Source organism: Magallana gigas, chromosome 1 (assembly GCF_963853765.1).
Source record: "Magallana gigas chromosome 1, xbMagGiga1.1, whole genome shotgun sequence".
Lineage (NCBI taxonomy): Eukaryota > Metazoa > Mollusca > Bivalvia > Ostreida > Ostreidae > Magallana > Magallana gigas.
Window position 1 is genome coordinate 46,856,411 of NC_088853.1, and position 24,708 is coordinate 46,881,118.

The 24,708-nt window shown below is 34.7% G+C and overlaps 2 protein-coding genes across 2 annotated transcripts in view; both read left to right on the forward strand.

The window, feature by feature from the left end:
* The window catches only part of LOC105339402 (receptor-type tyrosine-protein phosphatase alpha), a 102,067-nt gene extending 78,748 nt beyond the window's left edge, over positions 1-23,319 (forward strand). The window contains exon 23 of the mRNA XM_066068662.1: positions 22,765-23,319. Within this exon, the coding sequence (XP_065924734.1) occupies positions 22,765-22,905 (141 nt within the window). The 3' untranslated portion in view covers positions 22,906-23,319. The remainder of the gene's footprint in view (positions 1-22,764) is intronic.
* Positions 604-18,479, forward strand: LOC105339410 (uncharacterized). Its single transcript, XM_066068668.1, has 16 exons — positions 604-733; positions 975-1,059; positions 2,526-2,744; positions 3,162-3,383; positions 4,223-4,339; positions 5,492-5,629; positions 7,165-7,305; positions 10,629-10,737; positions 10,999-11,069; positions 11,415-11,626; positions 11,964-12,057; positions 12,237-12,301; positions 16,488-16,524; positions 16,619-16,716; positions 17,983-18,131; positions 18,338-18,479. The coding sequence occupies exons 2-15, from the start codon at positions 996-998 to the stop codon at positions 18,031-18,033; spliced, it is 1,638 nt and encodes a 545-aa protein (XP_065924740.1). The 5' UTR covers positions 604-733; positions 975-995; the 3' UTR covers positions 18,034-18,131; positions 18,338-18,479.
* Positions 23,320-24,708: the final 1,389 nt, after the last annotated feature.

A 24,708-nucleotide genomic window follows, 5' to 3' on the forward strand; every position in this document is an offset into this window, starting at 1 on the left:
AAATAAAATGACTTTGCGTGTGTATTTATTATATTTCCATGTAAAATGTGGTATAAAATATCATGAAATGACATTATATGAATTATTTACGCAAGAATATGACAGAAATTAAAATTTGAATTGACTGGAAAATTTGAACTAATCAATTTTAATTTTATTATGAGGTCCCTTGAAATCATATATTAAACTAATGCATTTGTTTTCTTTCAATAAAATGCAACAAAAAAACCCAAAATGGTTTGAAATACATAATTTTCAAGAGAAAAATGATGAGTTGAACTTTGTATTAGAGTAATGTACAAATCAATGTGTTCTCCATTACTTCATACTATGGCAATGATCATACAATTTCCGTTAGAAATGCTTACAGTAACGAAAGATTCTTTATGATAATAGTAAAATGTTAAACTTCAAAACAAGTTGCTGAAAGTATATTAAAATTTACCATAAAAATTAGTACAACCAACTCTAATTTTCTTCTTTGTGGTGTGTTTTTATGTAAACAACCAATGATTCATACAACAATTATATTTTTTGCAGCCCATTTGACGCTTGCGTCAATATGATTTCTTGTGTCTCATGGAAGTGATGACACAGGCTTAGATACTTACCCTCTTCCGGCGACTGTCTATCACTTCCGGTGGTAAGCAGGGATGACGATTATGATGTACCAGACATTGTTAGTACATGTATCGCTGTTTTGGAAGGAACACGCCATATAACAACACAGAAGGTAATGTTTATAATCTTCAGCATTTTAAAGCATTCACGCAAACCAAGAACGCTTTGTGGACGGGGGGGGGGGGGGGGTCCCGCTTATTCGAATAGCACTGATTCAGTCACATACTTCAGTTAAGATAACGTTGAAACATCCGTTGAATGAATTTAGTCTGTCTTGTTTGAAAACCCTGATTCAACTAATTTTTTTTTGAAAGTTTACCTCATTGAAACAAAAAGATGTTTCCATATTTCAGCCGCCCGATGAATGCTATGGTATGGACCGATTGCAGGTGACGTCACTTCTCCTCCTAACCGCCATTCTCCAGGCTCTGACTTACGGTATGTCAACATCTGATGACCATTCACTGTATTAAAAACTGACGATAAAACCATTTTTTTTTATATTTAGAAAACCATTAGAAATGATTTACACAGGAAAAAGAGTTATAAAAATGGAGACTTCGCGGTTTATAAAACGTAAACTGCCCCAGTGACAAGGATGGGAATAAAGGGGATATCTTTATCAGAGTTGAAAGATGGAATACGCATATGGTTCAGCCGAATAGAACTTGTTTCCATCATGAAGCTTATGGGGTTGTGTTCCATGTCTTTACTTTATAAGATATAACCACAAGTGGATTTTCAGATAGAGAACTTTTTGAAAAAAAGTAGAAATAAACACTTTCAGTACATGCATCCCTCAGAGGGAGGAGCATATTTTTTATAGCGTTTAATACCGTGTCAATGACGCTAAAATCGTGTTTTATTTTTATTACACAATGAACACTTCATATCGTTCTACATTAACCAATATCGGAATAATAATGCTATATACGAGTATCATGTGATACAAGAAGTATCTGATTTAAGACATGTACACCCCGATTCTAAATTGTAAACAAATTGTTTTCAAAGCTGGTTTTCCCCGCATTCATGCGAAGTGGCGTTAAAAATTGCAGATTACATTAATGTTCATCAGACGTGTAGCAAAGTTTAGAAACAAAATTACTAAAGCCGTAAATGGTATCTACAACTCATTTGTAAAATCCCGAATAAGTGAATACTTAACTAAATCAAAGTACGGAAGTACTGAAAGCCAGGCTCTTTTGATGTATCATTAGGCATATTTTGTAGTAAAAACTGGCAATCTCTCTCTCTCTCTCTCTCTCTCTCTCTCTCTCTCTCTCTTTTATGCTTTTAATGTCGGAAATGCGCCAGAGAGCGACTGAATTGTTTTGTTAGCGGCTATAAATAAAAATATGTCTGTCCTGTTAGAGAAAAAAAATCAACAGTTGCATTGAAATTTGAAACAAGTGTTATAAAATCAACCCCTTTCCCCTCATTACTTCTATAGACAGCCAAACACCAATGCTTTGAAAAGTATTTCATGGAATATATGTGCCCAAAACGCATATATAGTCTTAAAAACACGTAATTAATAAGAAAGAAAAAAATTCAACGCTAAATTTATTCGCAAACAAATAAAACCCAATAGATTTGACAAAACATGGCCATCTGTTTTACTAATTAGTACAGCGGAAGCTTTTACTAGTACTTTGAAGTTACTCGGTTTTTTGTTTACTTTTGAAGTTGTGCTATTTATAGTATCATTGGCGATTTGCCTGCCTACAGCCAGGACTCTGCTTTCAGCTTTCAGGGCTGCCCGGCTAAAAAGCATAATAAATGTGTGTATGAATATTTTAAGACTGTTCCATTTATTTAAACACCATATCTAAAAACTCAAACATAACTTTCATTCTCTCTCTGCTTTTACTGACGGGTTACACCAACATTCCTGTTTGTAGATCCCTTGGTGATTCCAAACATCACACAAGCCAATCTGAGCTCTACTTACCAAGACTATGTAGCATCCAGAGCCGTGGATGGTCGGCCGGATCTGTTGAACATGATAGCGGAGGACTCCTGTACGCACACAGACGTGGGCCAGACCTCAGCCTGGCTGCGGGTAGATCTAGGAGCCGAGTACAGCGTCTACCGAGTCATGATCTGGTACAGAAACGATCGTGAGTCTAACTACAGGATTCTATGAATATCCTGAGTAATGTATGTTACTTAAGATGAAAAATACAAGAAGAGAAGGGGAAACTCATGTTGCGAGTGAGTGATGGACTCAAACTAGTAGATGACAATTTGTTGGTGGTACATTAATTATGATTGTCATCAGTATAGATATAGAATGTAAGAGCAGGTTAAAGAAAATTAAAAATGATTTTTAAAAAATCCCAACAGTTCCATTGATGACACCTATGTCACACTAGTATTAACATAACCGTCCCAGTATGCACGCCTGTGGAGACTTGCTATTTGTGGAGGGAAGTGCTTCTTTATTCTAAAAAATGTGTTTATCAAACTTAACAAACCGTTGATATTATATCCAGCAAACAGCTTTACAATATTTAGATTTGCATGTTTGTATCCAGGCGGTGTGGTTACGAACACGGTGCGGTTACAGGGTTACTCCGTGCGGGTGTCCAATGATACGTTATCTATCCCGCCCAACGTCTGCTTCCAACATGACGGAACTTCCCAGATTCCTGTCGTCACCACAAATGACTGTCCACGGATCGCCCGATACGTCTGGTTTTACAATGAAGGCCGGTCACCGCAAACTATCCTGGAAATATGTGAAGTCCAAATTTATGGTATAACTTGATTTGATGAACTTTTTGTTTAATTTTAGAATCATTTATACAATAAAAGGTGCACATGAGTATAAAATGAACTATTTTGCAATACAATTTGCCACAAAATAATAATTATGTCCACACAGAGACATAAATAATTTATTTATGTCTCCGGTCCATATAAATACATAGGTTGTAATGGACCAGTTGACACGATTTGGGGTCTGACTGGACTCCCTTTTAGATATCGAACACAGATTTAAAGGGGCATGGTCACGATTTTGGTCAAATTTTATTTTTTTGTTTTTATTATTTGCAATACTTTAAGAATGCATTTCTAATGATCAAATGAAATTTGAGTGCCAGTCGTTTAGTCTTAAGCAAGATACAGGGCTCAAAATTCTTCTAATGTAAACAAGGCTCGTGCCCTGTTTTTGTTTACATGTGTTCAATATACCAGTAAAAATCTTTTTAAAGATGGTTTTTCTATCATATTTTTCATTTTAAGCATAAATAAAGAGTTCCTAACGATTGACACATTTATTCTAGGTCTAAAACTGGAATTTTCACTTCAACATTCGAAATATACACAAACGCTTTGTTTACATAGCTCTGTAACTCGCTTATATCTCATCAAATGACACTCAAATTTTGATCGCCTATTAAAAATGCATTACTGATCGAAGCATGGTAAACATTAAAATCAAAAATCAAAAATCAAAATAAAAATTTTTGACCAAAATCGTGACCATGCCCCTTTAAAAAAGGGAAAACTTTATGTAGAATTAAAAAAAATTTAAACGTCAATCAATCATTCATCTTGATTCATTTATATTTTATACTGTATATATTTCCAGGATGTGAGTTGAATCACTATGGAGAAAACTGCACGTCTTGTGGTATTGGTTGTGAAATTTGTGACATCACATCCGGTTGCACAAAATGCTTGTCGGGTCACGTTATCCCTGCCTGCGGTGAGTGGATTTGAGACCGAGTAAGGGATGTAATTTTTATTATTTTTTTCATATTCTATTATTGTTAGCATGCACTGATCTAAAAAGTAGCCCAAGGGTGGGGGGTTGGGGGGTTGGGGGGGGGGGGGGGGGGTTCGAGGGATAATTGTATTTGGTGGGGCGGGGGGGGGGCGGATCCCCCTCCCGATCTCCCTTCTTGATCCGCGCATTAGTATCTTAGAATATTCCATCACTATTGTTTTTCGATATTCGCTTCCTTGGACCGTAAGATCTCGTCCTCGAAGTCATTTAGTCCTTGATGAATTCTGATTTATCATTTAAAAAAAGAACAAATTGTTTACCTTCTCAATACTTGCCTATATATGTACCGATTTTTATAGTTTGTATAGACGCAAATGCAGCGATGGATTAAGAATATCGCAATACTCGCACAGGGGCTCGGTTGTTGGATAGTGAAGTTCCTAATTATATGTTCCCAAAGAAAAAAATGATTAAAATTGGTAATTTTAGGTGTATTTCTGTGGGTTGCAATTTTTTCAAATGGAAGTTTATGCAAACTCTCAATAATCATTGAGGAAATCCGAAAGCATACGATAAGCTTCTTTTCGCGGATTTTTTTTTGCTCTCCCTAGACTTATCCTACGCTATTGGAACATCTCAAGTGATTGTATGTATAATTTACGTTTATACTCAAAAGTAACTTCCGTTTCTTTCGATAAGTTTGGCAAGTATCTAACTACACATTTCGGAACGATGTGTTTATTATTCGGCATAGAAATGTAGGCAGACGATAGGGATAAGTCATTTGATCATCTTTGATATCTCTTCAGAAATTGTTTGAGAAATTGTTTTAAACATGGCTTGAACCGAGGACCCCCTATAAATCTAAGATGGCGAGTTTCGTACCTTTACTTTCTTTAATGTACAATGAAGACTCTTTTTAACATGATTGAAATGAGAGTTTTCAGTGAATTTATTTATTGCAATACCTTGGAATAATCGTATCATAATTTTACTTTTAAAACGTTGCTGAGAGAGAGAGAGAGAGAGAAAGATAGAGAGAGAGAGAGAGATTATGTGCGTGTGTGTAAATATTTTGTCTGATCAAGAGATCTACACTGCACGATTTTACATATAAATGTTATTCATCAGAATGCCCACCTGGTTGGTATGGCGTAGGTTGTACGGAGGCCTGCAGCCTGAACTGTTTCCTCAGCTTGTGTCACATAGAGACCGGGGAGTGCAGCAGTGGCTGTAACGCCGGCTATCTCGGCGACTTCTGTAATGAAAGTAAGAGAACGTTCAAATAGGGAGGTAAGGGGTTGTAGACATTTTTAAGAGTTTTTCTACTGTAGAACAAATAGAGGATTGGTGAATTTTCAAACAATCTTAAAGGATGTGAGTGAGTTTACCAAGATGTCGACAGTGACTTGTGAAGTAAGCCTGTTGTGGTACGGCTATGAAACTGAAGAAAAAATACCAGATACCAACACACACATACATGTATTTACATTTTTTCCCCTACAAAATTCTATTTTGAACGATGTACATTCACCAAGATACTTTTACTGAAAGCCGCTATATAAAAAAAGTTCAAAACTATAATTGAATTGATAAGAACTGGTATACACATAGCAAAGTCTTCACATCCAAAATAAAAGCAACATACATTCGCATCATCTTATTTGCTCATACTCTCTATAAGTTAAAAGATGTGCTCTGTAATTCAGCAAGTCTAAAATTATATAACATTCTACTACAGTTATTGCCGATATCAAAGAGATGCCGCGGACATTATTCTCCAATATACCACGAACGTCATCAGTAAATTATCAGATCAGAAAAACCTATTTGTCTCGCACTGATCGTGGAAGTTCAACTTCAAACCGTGAAAAGTTTTAAAACCATGTCAATTTCACGTGTTAGTTCCAGTCAAAACAATGGGTATTGCCTCAAATCTTTATTTTTAAGAGATCAATGCGGCTGTTCCTAGGACCCCCTAGCACATTTTTACGGTGTGTTTTTACATAAAATATATAACCTGTAGTAGTAATAATCGTATTAAATTGCCCTTAAAATATTAGGAATGTGATTCAAAGATATTTCATAAATAAGTGAAGAGTATTAAAATCCTAAGAAAAAGTATGTTGTCTGCATGTGATTCCCTTTGATCGATACACATGTAAACATTACAAACAAAACCTTTGGGGTTACACGGAACAGCCATCAAAATGACCTAGATCGTCTCTCTATAGGAGAAACGATCTGTAGAAATACTGGGCTGTTAGTAGAATAGAAATAAAGTTCTTGTTTTCGTGAATGTTGCAGGATAACCTCCTCGGTCTCGAAATGTTGTTTGAAATATAAAATCCTCGGCTAACGCCTCGGCTTTTATATTTCAAAACAACATTTCTCGACCTCGGAGGTTATTCTGCAACATTCACGAAAACTCGTACTTTATTTCGTAATCAGGAGTCTGTCATAAGAAGTGTGTCCAAATAAGCCTGAAGTAGCAAGTTAAGATAAAAAAATTGATAAGACACCAATTTCCTGAAATAAATCAGAATTCGTTCCGATCGTAACATATTGTCATTTGTGTGAACTAATTATTGTCTTAAACAGACTATACAAAATTAAACCAAAAAGTAACTATATATAGAACAGTTTGAAGAAAAAGACATCCATTGCTTTTAATTATTTTATTAGCATTTCTTTTAATGGATATGTAACATAATACAACGGGGTTTGGTAATATATGGCAGTCTATAAAACATGAAAAGCACACGAAAAGGTGCTCCCAAACATTCGTCTTGTTTTACATGTAGCTTGCTCATTGGGACGTTTTGGAACTGGGTGTCAATTTCCATGCAGTGGGAATTGTATAAACAACGACCCTTGCAATCATACAAACGGAAGTTGTGACCACGGCTGCGCAGTACGTTGGAGTGGACCTCTTTGTAATCAAAGTGAGGCCTACAAACTCACGTAATCTTATTGATAACCCATTTATTGATAGCTTTGTATCCATAGGCTGCTTTCTACCTTTTTCTTAAGGACGTTGGATCCTGCGATCAATAGTCTTTAAGTTTTTTAAAATATCTTTTAAAAATCTACACATAGCTTAACCCAAATTCAAAAAAAAAATTGGGGGTCTATATGCTTCATTTGGCGGTAGGGTGTACTTAATATGACCTTTCTGCACTGAAAGTGCAGATTGCACATAAATCGCTTTTCCCTCTATATTTTATTATCGGAATGAACCATGACATCAAATAAAATATATACCATTTAAGATAAATAAAATTAAAATTATCCTAAAGAAAAATGTTACAATTTCTTCACCTAATTGATATTTTGACCTTTTTGCACTGATAAAACGCTTTTTTTATTCTTTACCAATTCAACATGTAATGAAATTTATTTAAAAGTCTCAAACCTCTTCTCAAATTAAGATTACATTGTAACTTGTCAGAAAAATCTTTAAAATTTCAGAAAATAAAACAAAAAGTATGGGTCTATTATGTAAAATTTGAGATATGGCATGAAATAAGCTCATTTTAGGCAAAAATTGCGATTCATTTTTCCTTGACTTTTTAAAGTTAAATTTGACAATATGTGTCGATAGAAATGTTGAAAAATTGTAAAATTATGTTTTTCGTAACAAAATAAAAATGTCCTAAATGCACAAACTATTTGCAGCTGGAAATTTTCTTTGCACTGAAAATAAGGAAGCTAAAGTGACGGTACACTAAAACAACTTGGTTATGAAAAATGTTCATTTTCTTCTTAAAAACCTTCCGCCACAAAATTTAGTCCCATACTAAACTCTGTAAATATGTAATTTTTCATTTAATATTTTATTTAAGATAATTTAATTGGCATTATAAAATTTTGAATTTATGAGTAGAATCAATACATGATGCATATTTTCTAGAATAGAGGTGACCCTAAATGGCTACCCATAAACAGAGGAACGAACCTCTTTAAAACGACTGTACTCTATTAAAAAGCTTTCCGAATCCAATTTTATAATGTTTTGAGGGGGATTGCAGCCATCTTGTATGTGTAATTTGCATACAGTACAACACGTAGAACGTCACATTTATTGCCTTTTTATCTTTTGACAACAGTTCAGTCAGTTTTTTGCAGAAACAAGCCAAATGAATTCAAGAAATGGTCACATTTTTATTATCAAATGTACAAGATGGCCGCACGCCCCCCTTAATGATAACTGCTTTTGTACAACTGCCTGGACAGTGACTCACTTCTAATCTGGTTTCAATATTTACATATATATATATATATATGACTGTGTATGTGTACACTTAGTTACATTTTTTCATTTATAGCTACAAATCATTACACTAGTAGCAAAAATAAATGCCTTTTGTATCAGTTACCCGTTGCAAATGTTCTACTAGTATCTGCAAATTATGGTGGCATGTTTCATGCAAGATAAATTATCAGGTCAATATGCAAGATAATTATCTCTACAAGCAAGGTACAGATCTTTTAAGAGAATCTGATTTTCATATGGGTAAAATCATTTATTTGACATCATAGATGCAAGATGCAACTAATTATGACAACATGCGACTTATTTATATTGACATGCTACTTATTTATGTCAATATGCGAGTTAATTATGTAAATATGCAAGATATTTATGTTTACATGCAAAATGATTATGTTTACATGCAATTTTTTTATAACCACAAGCGAAACAACTTGCATGTTGACATAAATACATTGCATGTAGGGGGAAGAAATATATCACCATAGCTTTATATATCTTGCATTCAAATTTTAAATAAGGCATCATTCTTTGACTTTAATGGAGATGTTAATACTTGTTGGTAAATAGCTGCAATAATATAGCCCTCTCCCGATTTTTTTGGGGGGGAGAGGGCTACAACTCCATATGATCTCCGTAATGATGCAAGTGCGGGAGTGATTCACACCCGCAACTATTTCAGCTCAAATCGTATAAAAATGACAAGAACATTAATTTTGTATTTCTTACCTGAACTCAAACATTGTAGTTGTGTATGGCATAGATTAATCCAAAAAATATCAAGTATAGTATGGCATAAATGCATCCAAAAAATATCAAGTATAGTACATATATCGGTTATTTTTCGTGTGTCACTGTGTGTGTCAACAACAACAAGTGAATTTGTCCGCCATGTTTACTGACCTTTATCGGTTTTATTTTGGGACAGCCAATGAGAATTCAGGAGCGGATCTTGAACTGAATATAGGAATTCCCCTATTTTAAACATACTTAACGCGGCAAATATGAATTTTCCATTATATAGCATTTCCTTTAATGATGTTTTATTGATAGAACAAAGTAAGATCGCTTATTTACACTGACATTCACGTTATCAAGCTCATCAAAGCTCCACTCGTAAATACAATAAAATCACGCGAGAACTGTCATGGATGCAGAAAAAGAAGGTAAACATGCTGATGCGTTTTATCAGGTTTTGATTAATATATGGTTAGTTTGTTCAACTTGAATTAAAAATCATTTGATCTATATGAAGTCAAATATAAAAACGATCTTTCCACACCGAAATCAGCCGCATGAAAAAATTAATTCTGCACCATTACGGAGATCCTATGGAATTGTAGCTCTCTCCAGTAAACACCAAATATAAAAAAAATCGAAGAGGGCTACATTATTGCAGCTAGTTGGTACACAATCAGATCTACCATAAAGAATGATGCCTTATTCCCACTATTTACAAATGTACATTACTTGACTAATACAGTATTAAAAAGGTTTCAGATATACCTCAGATATTACATGTATCTTCAAATCACGAGATGCTGATTAACGCGCTCATTTCAGGCTACTTGGCAATTATCGTTTAATTGAACCATATACAAAAAAAAATCATACGATACAAAAACAAAATATAAAATACAAATAGGAATTTTACAATAGAAATAAAGAAAAAATAAATGTATCAAATAGAAAATTATTCGAATAAACATATACATGTATATAAGATCAAATTATGTAACGTTTGATATGCCAAATCTGTACTAGACTGTTCATATGTCTTTGTTTTAGTTACTTTCAAAATAGAAAAATAACTGCTTTTTCTTTCTTCTTCAAATCGTTCGATTTCAAGTTTAGGTGAAGAAAATTCGGGCAATATCGTCGCGCTGAAATGAATTCTTTTAATCTCTTTTCAATTTTCATCGAAGTCTACAGTATGACTATTTTTTTCTGTTTGTTTATTCATTTTTTGTTTTTCTTTTTTAAATGGGTGTATAGCTGTTCTGCTCCCCCCAATTGAAGTTTCTGGAGGCAGCATTGCCGGTTCGGTAGTCGGAGTTTTGTTCGCTGCCATTGTTGTAGCTGTCGTCATAGTTTTAATCATGAGGTCAGATTTCTCGTTTCAGAATAAACACCATGCATCGGCCAATGAACGAAAACATTCTAAAACATTCTAAATCACTGTTCCTCATGTTTGACCGAGTGTCCATTAGAATTTATGAGTCACATGACTAACAAATGTTTGACATTTTTATCGTTCTTAACGTGATCAATCCAAACTACATATACTGGACCAAATTACATTTTGTTTTAACTATTTGAGCAACTAATTATAACATTATATCTTGGCCTTGTTTCTCAATATCAGGTTTCGACGAAAGTTGACGCCGGAGTACAGGGATTTTGTGTATCAGAGAAGTTTAAAGATAAAACGGGAGGGTAAGATAAAGAACACGGGGACATCTTGTTCTAGTTCACATCTACCTTCACAGTCAATATATGCTGTCTCCCAACGAAAGATTTAATTAATCTTACGACTTTTAATCTGTACCTCATGACAGATTTTTTAAAGAATTATACCAAAGAAAAATTCAATTTCAATTTACGATACTTTAACCTTTTGATTAGTAAATTTTGGCGATTAAGAACAAATCAGTAATACTAGTACTCATAATCCAGAGTCGACGGATGTGACTCTCGGAAATGGATTTAAAATGATTAAAATAACTTCCGAAACCTTATAATATGAATAACTTTTGTATAATAAATTAATTATGTTTGCAGGTACAAATAGTTCTGCAGATCTTGAAAATGACTTGAGTGAAGAAAAAAGTTCACGGCAAAGTCATCTAGTAAAGAGAGACACATCACTTTACTCTAATACGCCACGACAGTCGTATTTTCTTACCTCCAAAGAAATAAGAGTGAAAGATATTTCTAATGTTTTAAAAGTGAAATCAAGAGACAGCTACAGAATATTTCTAGACGAATTTAAGGTAAAATATGGATTTTTCACTGACACAATAGATGGCCATAAAAGTTTATTTATTTTTGTACCATGTATAAGTTTATGTAATTGTGTGATGTTCTACTGATCATCGTTTTGATTTGTTTTATTTCCCTTTTCATTAATGAAATATGAAATAGATATCAGTCAAACTCTAATTTCGTCTATTCACATGACTGTCGGTGGTAGGAAAAATTCAAATAATTGTATTGAAACAAATTCTTATAATGTATGTTAAAATCTACTTCGTTTAGAATTTTTTTGTACAAAATCAAAGTTAATGTTATAGGAATAAATAGTGACTTACGAACAGTGTTATTTTACAGAATATTCCTTACGGAGAAGAGAGTCATATAGCCTGTACTGTAGCCAAGGAAACACACAACAAGCCAAGGAACAGGTTCAAAACCACATTTCCCTGTACGTGATAATTTTACTAAAAGACAATGCTAGCTGATACTTGTTTTGTCGAAAAAGGAGTCAAAACCATTAAAAATGAGTTCCAAAATCAATTCATTTTCATCCCGAATACGTTAACATATATATACACAACCCCTCCCTAGATATTCTAATATCTGGGTTTTTTTTGTATTCTGTAGATGATCACTCCCGAGTAGTTCTGAGATCTGGTGAAAATGACTATATCAACGCTAACTACATAGAGGTAATAATCAACAACATACTATGTTTACATAGTTGGTACACTCTTGTTACAGATTCATGTACTTTGTACAATCATGATACATACAGGTACATGTACTCGGTACTTTCGTGTTACATACAGGTACATGTACTTGGTACTCTCTTGTTACAGACAGGTACATTAACTCTGTACGCTCTTGTTACATACAGGTACATGTACTTGGTACTCTCTTGTTACAGACAGGTACGTGTACTTGGTACTCTCTTGTTACAGACAGGTACGTGAACTCTGTATGCTCTTGTTACAGACAGGTACACGTACTTGGTACTCTCTTGTTGCTTACAGGTACATGTACTCTGTACTCTCTTGTTACATACAGGTACATGAACTCTGTACGCTCTTGTTACATACAGGAACATGAACTCTGTACTCTCTTGTTACATACAGGTACATGTACTCTGTACGCTCTTGTTACATACAGGTACATGTACTCTGTACTCTCTTGTTACATACAGGTACATGAACTCTGTACGCTCTTGTTACATACAGGTACATGAACTCTGTACTCTCTTGTTACATACAGGTACATGAACTCTGTACGCTCTTGTTACATACAGGTACATGTACTCTGTACGCTCTGGTTACATACAGGTGCATGAACTCTGTACTCTCTTGTTACATACAGGTACATGAACTCTGTACACTCTTGTTACATACTGGTACATGTACTTTATACACTCTTGTAACATACAGGTACATGTACTTGGTACTTTCTTGTTACATACAGGTACATGAACTTGGTACTTTCTTGTTACATACAGGTACATGAACTTTATACACTCTTGTAACATACAGGTACATGAACTTTATACACTCTTGTTACATACAGGTACATGTACTTTATACACTCTTGTAACATACAGGTACATGTACTTGGTACTTTCTTGTTACATACAGGTACATGTACTTTATACACTCTTGTAACATACAGGTACATGTACTTGGTACTTTCTTGTTACATACAGGTACATGTACTCTATACACTTTTGTTACATACAGGTACATGTACTTGGTACTCTCTTGTTACATACAGGTACATGAACTCTATACGCTCTTGATACATACAGGTACATGTACTTTATACACTCTTGTTACATACAGGTACATGTACTTGGTACTCTCTTGTTACATACAGGTATATGTACTTGGTACTTTCTTGTTACAGACAGGTACATGAACTTTATACACTCTTGTTACATACAGGTACATGTACTTGGTACTCTCTTGTTACATACAGGTACATGTACTGGGTACACTCTTGTTGCTTACAGGTACATGTACTTTATACACTCTTGTTACATACAGGTACATATACTGTGTACTCTCTTGTTACATACAGGTACATATACTCTGTACGCTCTTGTTACATACAGGTACATGTACTTGGTACTTTCTTGTTGCTTACAGGTACATGTACTTTATACACTCTTGTTACATACAGGTACATGTACTTTATACACTCTTGTTACATACAGGTACATATACTGTGTACTCTCTTGTTACATACAGGTACATATACTCTGTACGCTCTTGTTACATACAGGTACATGTACTTGGTACTCTCTTGTTGCTTACAGGTACATGTACTTTATACACTCTTGTTACATACAGGTACATGTACTTTATACACTCTTGTTACATACAGGTACATATACTCTGTACTCTCTTGTTACATACAGGTACGTATACTCTGTACGCTCTTGTTACATACAGGTTCATGTACTTGGTACTTTCTTGTTACATACAGGTACATGTACTTTATACACTCTTGTTACATACAGGTACATGAACTTTATACGCTCTTGTTACATACAGGTACATGTACTTGGTACTCTCTTGTTACATACAGGTACATGTACTTGGTACTCTCTTGTTGCTTACAGGTACATGTACTCTATACACTCTTGTTACATACAGGTACATGTACTTTATACACTCTTGTTACATACAGGTTCATGTACTTTATACACTCTTGTTACATACAGGTACATGTACTTTATACGCTCTTGTTACATACAGGTTCATGAACTTTATACACTCTTGTAACATACAGGTACATGTACTTGGTACTCTCTTGTTACATACAGGTATATGTACTTGGTACTTTCTTGATACAGACAAGTACATGAACTTTATACACTCTTGTTACATACAGGTATATGTACTTGGTACTTTCTTGTTACATACAGGTACATGTATTTTATACACTCTTGTATCATACAGGTACATGTACTTGGTACTCTCTTGTTACATACAGGTACATGTACTTTATACACTCTCGTTACAGACAGGTACATGTACTTTGTACTCTCTTGTTACATACAGGTTAATGCACTATATTCACTGTTGCATACGGGCAAACTTTGTAATTGTTTAGTTTCATACAGGTTAATGTACTTAATACACTCTTCTTAAATACATGTAGTTAGTACACTCTTGTTACATACATGTACTTGTACATTATTACTATATATAGATACATGAACTTGGTTCTTTATTTCTACATACAGATCAGAGATGGGGTAATCGCAGTCAGTAATTGTAATCACTGTAATCGTTTACAGGTTGCTGAGTTATCATGAGTAATCAGTAATCATCCATTTTTTTATTACAAGTAATCGTAATTGAATGAATTATTCTGAAAAAGGTCTGTAATCATGATTAATTATTAATTACTTTTATGATTACAATGGTGAAATCAAAATAGTTAAAATAAGAATTATTCAGAATTTTTGGTAAATAAGGTACAACCTTAAATATGGTTTGAATAAGGAGGTGTATTTTAAAGATAATTTAGTGTGTTTAAAGTCAGCTTGGGTACCGTACGTTATAGCAAAGCAGGTCTAGTCAACCACGGTGTTAATTGTAGTAATAACATCAATTTCCAGTCTATGTGCAAATATGGAAAACATGTCAACACAGTTAATAATGCCCTAGTCACACATTCACGGATCAACTCCACGGTTCTACTACGGAATATTTTCCACGGTTGACACCGGAAAATCAAATAATCATTAATGCCCCAGTCACACATTCACAGATCAACTCCTAGGTTCTACTACGGAATATTTTCCACGGTTGACACAGGAAAATCTAATGATACGGAGTTAGTACGGATGCACTACGGAATGGATACAAATTGATACATACGAATTACTACGGATTTATACAGAGTTAAAACGGACTTCTACGTTCTAAAACGGTTTAGTAAGTTTTTCTAAGGAAGTACTACGGTGGTTTCATCCGTAGTGGAATTTTGAACATGTTCAAAAATTGTCGCAGCTATACAAGTATTGCTACGTTTGGATACGATAACAGACGGAAAAGCCACGAGCCAATACATATCGCCACGAATGATTCCGGATCGCATCCGTAGCTAATCCGGCATTTAATCCGTGAATGTGTGACTGGGGCATTACATACGTAAAGGGGTTTCCGTTTGATCTGTATAATTGGAAGTAGTGTTTTATTTGATTGATCAATTAATGTCTGTTCATTTTCATTTTCAAAAAAACACAGAGATATTTACTTTACCCAAAAAGATGGTTAGGAAAACATTAATATATCAAAAGTCAATGGACCCATACATATAAAAACATAATTTAAACGTGAATGACAATTCAGTTTAATACAAAAAGCTTCTTAAAAATGATAACTTGATATCAGAATTATAGTCCACGCTGTCAACATTGCATTGTTTCTTTCATAAACATTAAAAATTCTAACTAAGAAACAATACGAAAAACAAATCAAATACTGTTAATATAATCTAATGTTATCATAATAAAAAAAAAGGAAAAGTAATCTACTGTAATCGATTACTACTAAAATTGGATGTAATCAGCTTGTAATAGATTACTTTAAAAATCCAAAGTAATTGTAATTTAATCGATTACTTTTAAAAATAAACAACCCCGTCTCTGATACAGATACATGTTCTTAGTGCAAAAGTACTAGGACAGGTTCATTTCTTTGATGTGTTCGACTACATCTAGCAGTTAAGGAAGATCTTTTATGACGCATTGAAATACATGGTAGATTCAAACTAAACATTTTTAACATTCTACATTTATTGGCATTAGTTTTTTCCCCATTTCACATGTTCTGTAACAATTAACTTTAAACAACGATTTAATTTTATCCATAGGACTATGACGGGAATAAAAGATATATAGCATCCCAAGGTCAGTCTCTCCGTCATTACTTCCGATTCTACGTCACTTCTTTCTTTCTCGTCGATTCTGAAATCTATCGTAAATAAATCAATGTTTTGTGCAGGCCCAAAGAGCAACACGCTCGTAGATCATTGGTTGATGATTTGGCAGGAGGAGGTGTCACTAATTGTCATGCTGACCAATCGGATTGAAGGAGGCAAGGTATTGCTCACTCTAAAATTGTTTGTTTTTTAATCTTAAAAATCAACAAAGTGGGAATAGAAGACGTCACTATGAATGATGTATCTGTAAATAGTAGGACTAAATGAATAGAATTGCAAAGGGTTCTATTAGATTCATGTTTTGTTTTGTTTTTTATTAATTTAAACCAAACTGATGAAACATCACTTGTTTACTATGCTGTTATATGTTCTCTAAACTTTTACACTCATTATCACCTTGTCCGTCTCAGAGTAAATGCATGCATGAACTATATACTATTTTTAATAGTTTTTTTAAATAATTATGATCAAAACATAAATTAAAATTTTCATGGGCAGGGTCGTCAGGATTTCTTGAATGTCCATTCGATAATGAGGGCGCCCACTTTATACTGACTTCATACATAGTCAACGCATGTTTGCCTATTGTTCTCCGTTCAACAGTAGTTGAATATTTGCAATATCTAAGTAATGTCAAAGGGAGATTAATAGACAAACATGCGCAAATTTAAGGGTTTAAATGAGAAAAACTGCTTCTCTTTACTTTCTCTTTCTCTGTTGTACTTAGTAACCAAGGGTTGATACATGTTGAATATTATAATCCACCACGTGATTTCTCACCTCAGGTAACTTTGTGAATACAAAATTCTATCACGTGACGTGTAAGGTATGACGATATGTGCTAACTAGGACGAAGTTGTCAAGCTTCTGTACTTCTTGTCTTATTGTTGAAACCATAGTAAATACCTAGTTAACTTGTACCAAATAGAAAAGAAAGAAATATGGTGAAAAAGTGATCACATAATTTTTTGTACATGGCATTGTTATTCATGCTACTCTAATTTTAGTACTATTCTAATAATATCAGCTCCGCCTCTCATGCATATTGATTTCAATCTTATGTTCGATCAAGGGCATATAAGCAAAAAATCTCTCTATTCGAAAGTTTTAAGGAGAAAAACATAGAATGAGTTTATTGTATCAAAGTCCAAAATCTTAATTGATGTTAGAAATTGACAAGACTCTTTAATGAAATATACAAAAGTGATATAAGGTTAAGAAATAAACGCAACAGAAGTGACCGAAAAGGGCCCAAAACCCGGCGCAAAGTGCAGTCATCCTTTTTACATTAGAGTAATGAATAGGTGAACAATGCATTTGAATGTCAAAAGAGGGGTATTTACTTGTGAGACGGCCTTTATCATTGCACTACGTTGCTTGTTGACGTGCATATGAGATTAAAAGTAAATCAAGTCATCATTTACAGTCAAATTATTCTATCTCAAGACAAAATGTGAGCAGTATTGGCCAGATTTAGGAACGGAAGTGACGTATGGAGACATCATAGTACGTCTGCAAAACGAAAAGCATTACGCTTGTTACGTCATAAGGCAGATGGAGGTGCACCACAAGTCAGTACGTACAGAATCACGTGTATTTGTATCGTGTATTTATACGACTAGGACACTAAAAGTTCAGTAATATCGGCAATTTTGATGATGTTTTACATAGAAGGCCAATGACCCCCACGCGCTAACATCCGTGTCAACGAGAGATATTAATATAAATTGTAGAACTTGCTTATCAATCGTTGTAAAATAAATAAAGTTCATTTTTTTTAGAAGGCGGCGAGTAGAGTGGTCACTCAAATGCATTACACTCACTGGCCGGACCACGGCGTTCCCGACCCCCTAGATCTGGTGACCTTTTATAGACACGTGGCGCGGGTCATAGACAAACAGAAGGATCATGGTCTTTTGTTGGTTCACTGCAGGTAAATCCCGAGTCAATGAAAATGACATTTCAGAAGATATGTACACGTACAAGTAAATGATATAATTGTTGTGTACGTTCAGAAATCAGTATATGATGTGTTGCTTGCTCTCTCTCTCTCTCTCTCTCTCTCTCTCTCTCTCTCTCTCTCTCTCTCTCATATCCGACTCTGTCTGTTGTAGTGCGGGTATCGGGAGGACGGGGACGTTTATAGCGCTGGACTCCATGTATCACTGCGGTCGGACACATGGCAGCTTTAACCCCGTTGATTTCGTCAAAACAATGAGGAAAGATCGAATGAGTATGATTCAGAATGTGGTGAGTATGATTCAGAATGTGGTGAGTATGATTCAGAATGTGGTGAGTATGATTCAGAATGTGGTGAGTATCGATGCCATAATGATCATTCTGCCCTGGGTGGATAACAAAAGAAAAATGATCAGAGGTGAACATTTTAACAATTAAGGTGGTAAGGGACATTTGTGAATAAAAGTACATTATAATCAAAATCTTTTCACTGGTTAAGAATTTTCAAAGTTTACAATATTTGCCCCCAAAAAACATGTTTGAAAGTTTTTGAAAAGGTAAAACATATAAAAGCCCCAACGGGATTCAAAGTCATGACTTACAGGTTCGTAGTTAACGCTCTAATCCACTGCGCAACGCTGTTAGAATTATACTACATTTTATTGTTTATTTCGATGGGAAGTATTATGTCACAATATGGAGGTTTATCGCCTTAACGCTGTAGAAACTACCTATGTGTATACTCATATGGAACAGCGTTTCATTTTCTAGGACCAGTACGTGTTTCTCCATTTCGCGCTGAAAGCATGTTTTATGTGGGAAGACAGAACTAAAAGTAAATGTACCTTCACTGAGGAACAAATTAACCACAAGGCTGCTGTTCTAAAGATGGCGCAGGAATTCAATGTAAACTCTTTTGTTCTAAAGCAACCACAACTGTTGTTCTGTACTCGTTCTTTGATTTAGTATAGTGAAAAAATGATATTAATAGCCATCTCTATGAAAAAGAAACAATTTATATGCAATAATTGTTTGCGTAGGAGCTGATTTCCATAAAGCAGTCCTACAGTGAAGCTGATAAATCCGCCGGGGTTTCCCACAAAGAGTTAAACTACACTCCTAGCGTTCTACCAGGTAGTTTTTTAACTAGTTTTACTGTTAAAACAAATTCTTAATTTTTTAATTTCCTACACTCTATAGACCTGTTTATTTGTATGTTTTTGAAGTGGACAAATACAAAGTGGGTCTGACGTCATACGTGGACGGACGGTCCGAGTATTACAATGCGGTCTTCCTGCGTGTACGTATACAACCAATCATTTGCCGGTAAACAGACATCATGTATTCTACATGTACATGAATGATGTTGAAATATTTCTTTGCATGTTCAAATTTAAGTGTTTAGTTTTCGCATTATTTCTTTATTAGTTTATTGTGTTTTGTAATATGTGTATTTTGCTGTGTGTTAGTTGATTATATGTCTGTTATATTCTTTGCTTGCCAGCTGTATTCGTTGATATTGATAATGTTGTATAAAATCTACTCAATATTATATCATCAAACTTCAATTTCTTCACAAAATCTTATTTCGAATAAATCAGCCTGAGATTTGATATGCATTGTATGCATTTTATTCACTGGTCAATTGTTTTAGCATTTGTAACTTTCTCTGTTGTAGTATTGTATCGTCTTTTTAATTTTTTATTATTTGTAACTTTTTTCTGTTGTAATATTGTATCGTCTTTTTCAATGTTTCAGTATTTGTAACTTTTTCTGTCGTAGTATTGTATCGTCCTTTCATTGTTTTAGTGTTTGTAACTCTATTCTTCGTCTTTTGTACACTGCACCTTTTGTTTGTTGTAGTCTTTTTGTGAGAACCAAGCATTGATCGCAGCTCAGTATCCCCTGGAGGGACAGGCGCTGGATTTCCTGAGGCTCCTGACAGACCACGAATCTAACGTTTTAGTTTCTATCAACCCTCTGAAGGACATCCGATCGGTACACTGCTTTCAAAATTTCACTTCACACAATTAAATGGTGCAGAGAATAATTTAAAAAATTCATAACAACCGATTCATGTTTTTAAATCTATATTTTCTTTAAGGGTATATTTCACGTCAATATTTTTTCCATTAATTATTTGGTTTTATTGTTATCTTTTCATATTTATTTTTTTTAATAATAGTTTAATCTAGTTGTGTTTACGGACATCGTGGTTCCTCGGTGCCAATCAATTGTGTATCCGCGCCAAAAAAAAAAAATCCCGAGAACGACTTGGGATCTTACATGTTATTGGCTAAATGGCTTAAAACTATAACCCCTCTCCTCTACCCGTATTCTGTTTGATATTAGGGCACTTGATTCGTGGTTTAGTTGGGACTCACCCCAAACACATTCACCTTGCACCGGTGGATTTTCTTTATGATTGTATAATCATAAAGAGACTGGTTTTTTTTTCAGACCAAAGAGTGGTTCCCGGCGGCGGCTCCACTGACTGTGTCCACCTACACGGTATCACTGATAAAGTCCGAGTTCATCACCCCCTCCATCCGGAGATCAGACATCCAGATCAGATACGACGAGGTATGGCCAAGACAGAGGGAAATACGTGTAGAAGTAATGAACACATTGAATAGGACCTGGCTTTGTTTCAATGATCAGTTTTACAATGTTAGATGTTGGGGTTTTTTCAGTCAGAGGCACATCTGGTTCAGGTTTATGAATTAACCACATGGAAATTTAATGATACCATCCCACGTGACCTACAGATGATTATGGATGTCATCAGTCACGTGAACACGGGCGGAGTCGAGAAAGAAATCGTCTCTCCGATTACCATTGTGTCCAAGTATATATATTTTTTTTATCTTGTTTTTATTTTAAACATCAGTCAGTCTATAATTTATTATGAATTATTGAAACTGTTAGTGGCATATCTTGCCTCTATATGCAAGTAATTTTTTTTATTAATTGGACATGCAAGATAATTAGGACTCAATGCAACATAACTACGTTGACATGAATTTCTATATCGCAAAAATGTGTAACGACAGACATACAATTAATTCATCTTCATGTAACTGCGATGATTCTGACAAAATTATAATACTTCAAGTATATATTGAAATGACTTAAAGGTTACTATAAATATAAGTAAAATTTTGACATTATTTAACCATTTTAACAAACGTGTATAGAAGTTGTATCAAGCAAACTGAATGTCATAAATGGGCAATGATCGATCACTGTACTCTCTATAATGTCATATATGTTGCATGATGATATGGTTATCTGGTATGTCGATTAGCAAACAGAGGATATGCTAGACTGATTAATAATTCTTTACACGTGGGATTAAAAACGAACTAATTAAGACTACAATGTGTGTGCCCGATCCATTGCACTGTTTGGTTGTTGTAGGGACGGTGCCGTGGGTTGCGGTGTGTTCTGTGCCGTGTATAACGCCGTACAACAGATACAACAGGACGCCGAGGTGGACATGTTTTCCATCGTACGACAGCTACAGGTCCGCCGACCGGAAATGATCTCAACCGTGGTGAGTGCGCGTGTATGATAGCTTGTACTGTCAACAGTCACAGTATACATACAAGATGATCAACCACTGAATGTACTACTGAAGTACTTTACTACTGTAATGCTGTACATAATCATGGTGATAATTATTGATATAAAACATAAATGATCATTATTCTAAATTACTAATTGCACCTTCCTATGAAAAGCATTGCTCTTTATTTATGAAAAATGAAGTCTAATAAGAAAATTCGTTTTCATTATGACCCCTGGGCGCCAGAAATTAAGGGTCTACATTTCATAGAGGTACGGTTTGATTGTTGAAACATCAGAGGAAAACTGATTTTTTTTTATATTTTTCACTCTATGCTAACTCAAAAGACACCATCAGAATACACAACCCGCTTTGTCTTTTCGCTGTGATGTACATGTATTGAGTTTCAGAATAGATGACAATTTACTTACCGATCCCTGATGTTACTACGGCAAAACTTTTTTTTTCATTTAGTTATAATCTTCATTAAAGTTGTATGTATGTTGATGTGCATTTCTTGGTTAACTACTAAAACTTCAAAGTCCGGTGAACTGTTACTAGAAATAACGAACATTCAAGGTTCGGTGGCTAGAAACGGAAAACTGAAATCGTAATTTGAATCGTAAATAGATGGCATTTCACCATTTAATATTTCTAATATATTCTGTACTTACTTTGTAGGAGGAGTACCATGCATGTCACAAAATTATTGTAATGACTTTAGAGAGATGTAGCGAAGAGTTCGGCAGTAAACCCCTCAACACGGGGCCCACCGAGGGGGAACTGTACAGCAATGTGGAAAATGTGTACGCTAATTCCTAGGAATGTGTACACATATAACATGAACCTGGCCGCTATATGGACAACTATGCTGCACGCCTAGAATATGTTACTAGTAACTTATTACTAGGACAGTTTACTTTACATTTACTAAAGAAAGTGTACCTTGGTTCTTTATGACGTCACTCATCTGTAGGAGGATCGTGTTCGTTTTTTGAAAATGATGGGCATACCTCGGCCTGTACTTACATACATTGTACATGTACCAGTGGCCGGGATCCTGTGTCAACCTTTCTTGTCATACTTATGACAAACAGAATAGAACAGACCACATGGTTATCTGAGATTATCTCTCAAGTTGTTTTAATTGTTTTTTTAATTTACCAATTTTTTCAACGTTTAATTCTGTTGTACATGATAACTAATTATGAAATAAAAATTATATATAGAAACCTAGATTTCAATTCTTCTTTTATGTATTTCCAGTAACAGATTTTTTTAATTTTTTTTTTTGATAAGGAGAAATGATTTACTAATTTATAAAAATACAACTACATGTACGTGTTTCGTATAAAATTGCTATATATTGGTGGCACAGACTAAAAATGACTGTTTTCGATAATGAAAACCAAGAAGGCATTATAAGACTATATGTAAATTCGTGCACATTTTACATTATGTATCATTGCAGTCGTTCAAACACTGGATTTATTACTATGACAAGATGATAAAAGAATGAGATGACAATTGTGCAATTATACGCAGTATACATGTACAGATGATAAGCACAAACATTGCAATAACTCTTCTAAATTTGGAAAAATAAGCCTATTTCCTATTCGGAATGGGGCCGAATTTCGGCCCCTAAGAAAGTACAGATAAAACCCTATTAACAATAAAATATGTTAAAATAGACCAAACATAGGCCTATATCCTTTTGATTATGTGCATGTGAAAAATATGTTTGTCATTTTTTGTAGGGAGAAGGCTACAAAAATTATAGAACATGTGTCCAATCCGATTGTGAGTACATGTACAAAGAAGATGGGTGGATAAGGCGCTTAAAATGCCCATACGCGGTCGGACAGACTACTTAAAAATTAGAGTATCAATAAATCTGATGGGTTTTTAGCTCACCTGAGCCAGAGGCTCAAGTGAGCTTTTCTGATCACAATTTGTCCGTTGTCTGTCGTCGTTGTCGTTGTAAACTTTTCACATTTTCATCTTCTTCTCAAGAACCACTGGGCAGATTTCAACCAAATTTGGCACAAAGCACCACTAGGTGAAGGGGATTCAAGTTTGATCAAATGAAGGGCCACGCCCTTTTTAAAGGGGAGATAATTGAGAATTATTGAAAATTTGTTGGTATTTTTCAAAAATCTTCTTCTCAAAAACTATTAGGCCTGTAAAGCTTAAACTTGTGTGGAGGCATCATCAGGTAGTGTAGATTCAAGTTTGTTCAAATCATGGTCCCCGGGGGTAGGGTGGGGCCACAATTGGGGGATCAAGTTTTACATAGGAATATATAGAGAAAATCTTTTAAAACCTTCTTCTCAAAAACTATCAGGCCAGAAAGATTCAAATTAAAATGGGAGCATCCTCATGTAGTGTAGATTCAAGTTTGTTCAAATCATGGTCCCCGGGGGTAGGGTGGGGCCACAATTGGGGGATCAAGTTTTACATAGGAATATATAGAGAAAATCTTTTAAAAAATTTCTTTTTAAAAACTATTAGGCCAGAAAAGCTCAAATTAGAATGGGAGCATCCTCATGAAGTGTAGATTCAAGTTTGTTCAAATCATGGTCCCCGGGGGTAGGGTGGGGCCACAATTGGGGGATCAAGTTT

Coding starts and splice junctions, on each gene's coding strand:
- LOC105339410 (XM_066068668.1), top strand. CDS start 996: ATGGACCGATTGCAGGTGACGTCACTTCTCCTCCTAACCGCCATTCTC. Junction 4,340..5,491: donor TCACGTTATCCCTGCCTGCG/GTGAGTGGATTT, acceptor GTTATTCATCAG/AATGCCCACCTGGTTGGTAT. Junction 10,738..10,998: donor GTCATAGTTTTAATCATGAG/GTCAGATTTCTC, acceptor TCTCAATATCAG/GTTTCGACGAAAGTTGACGC.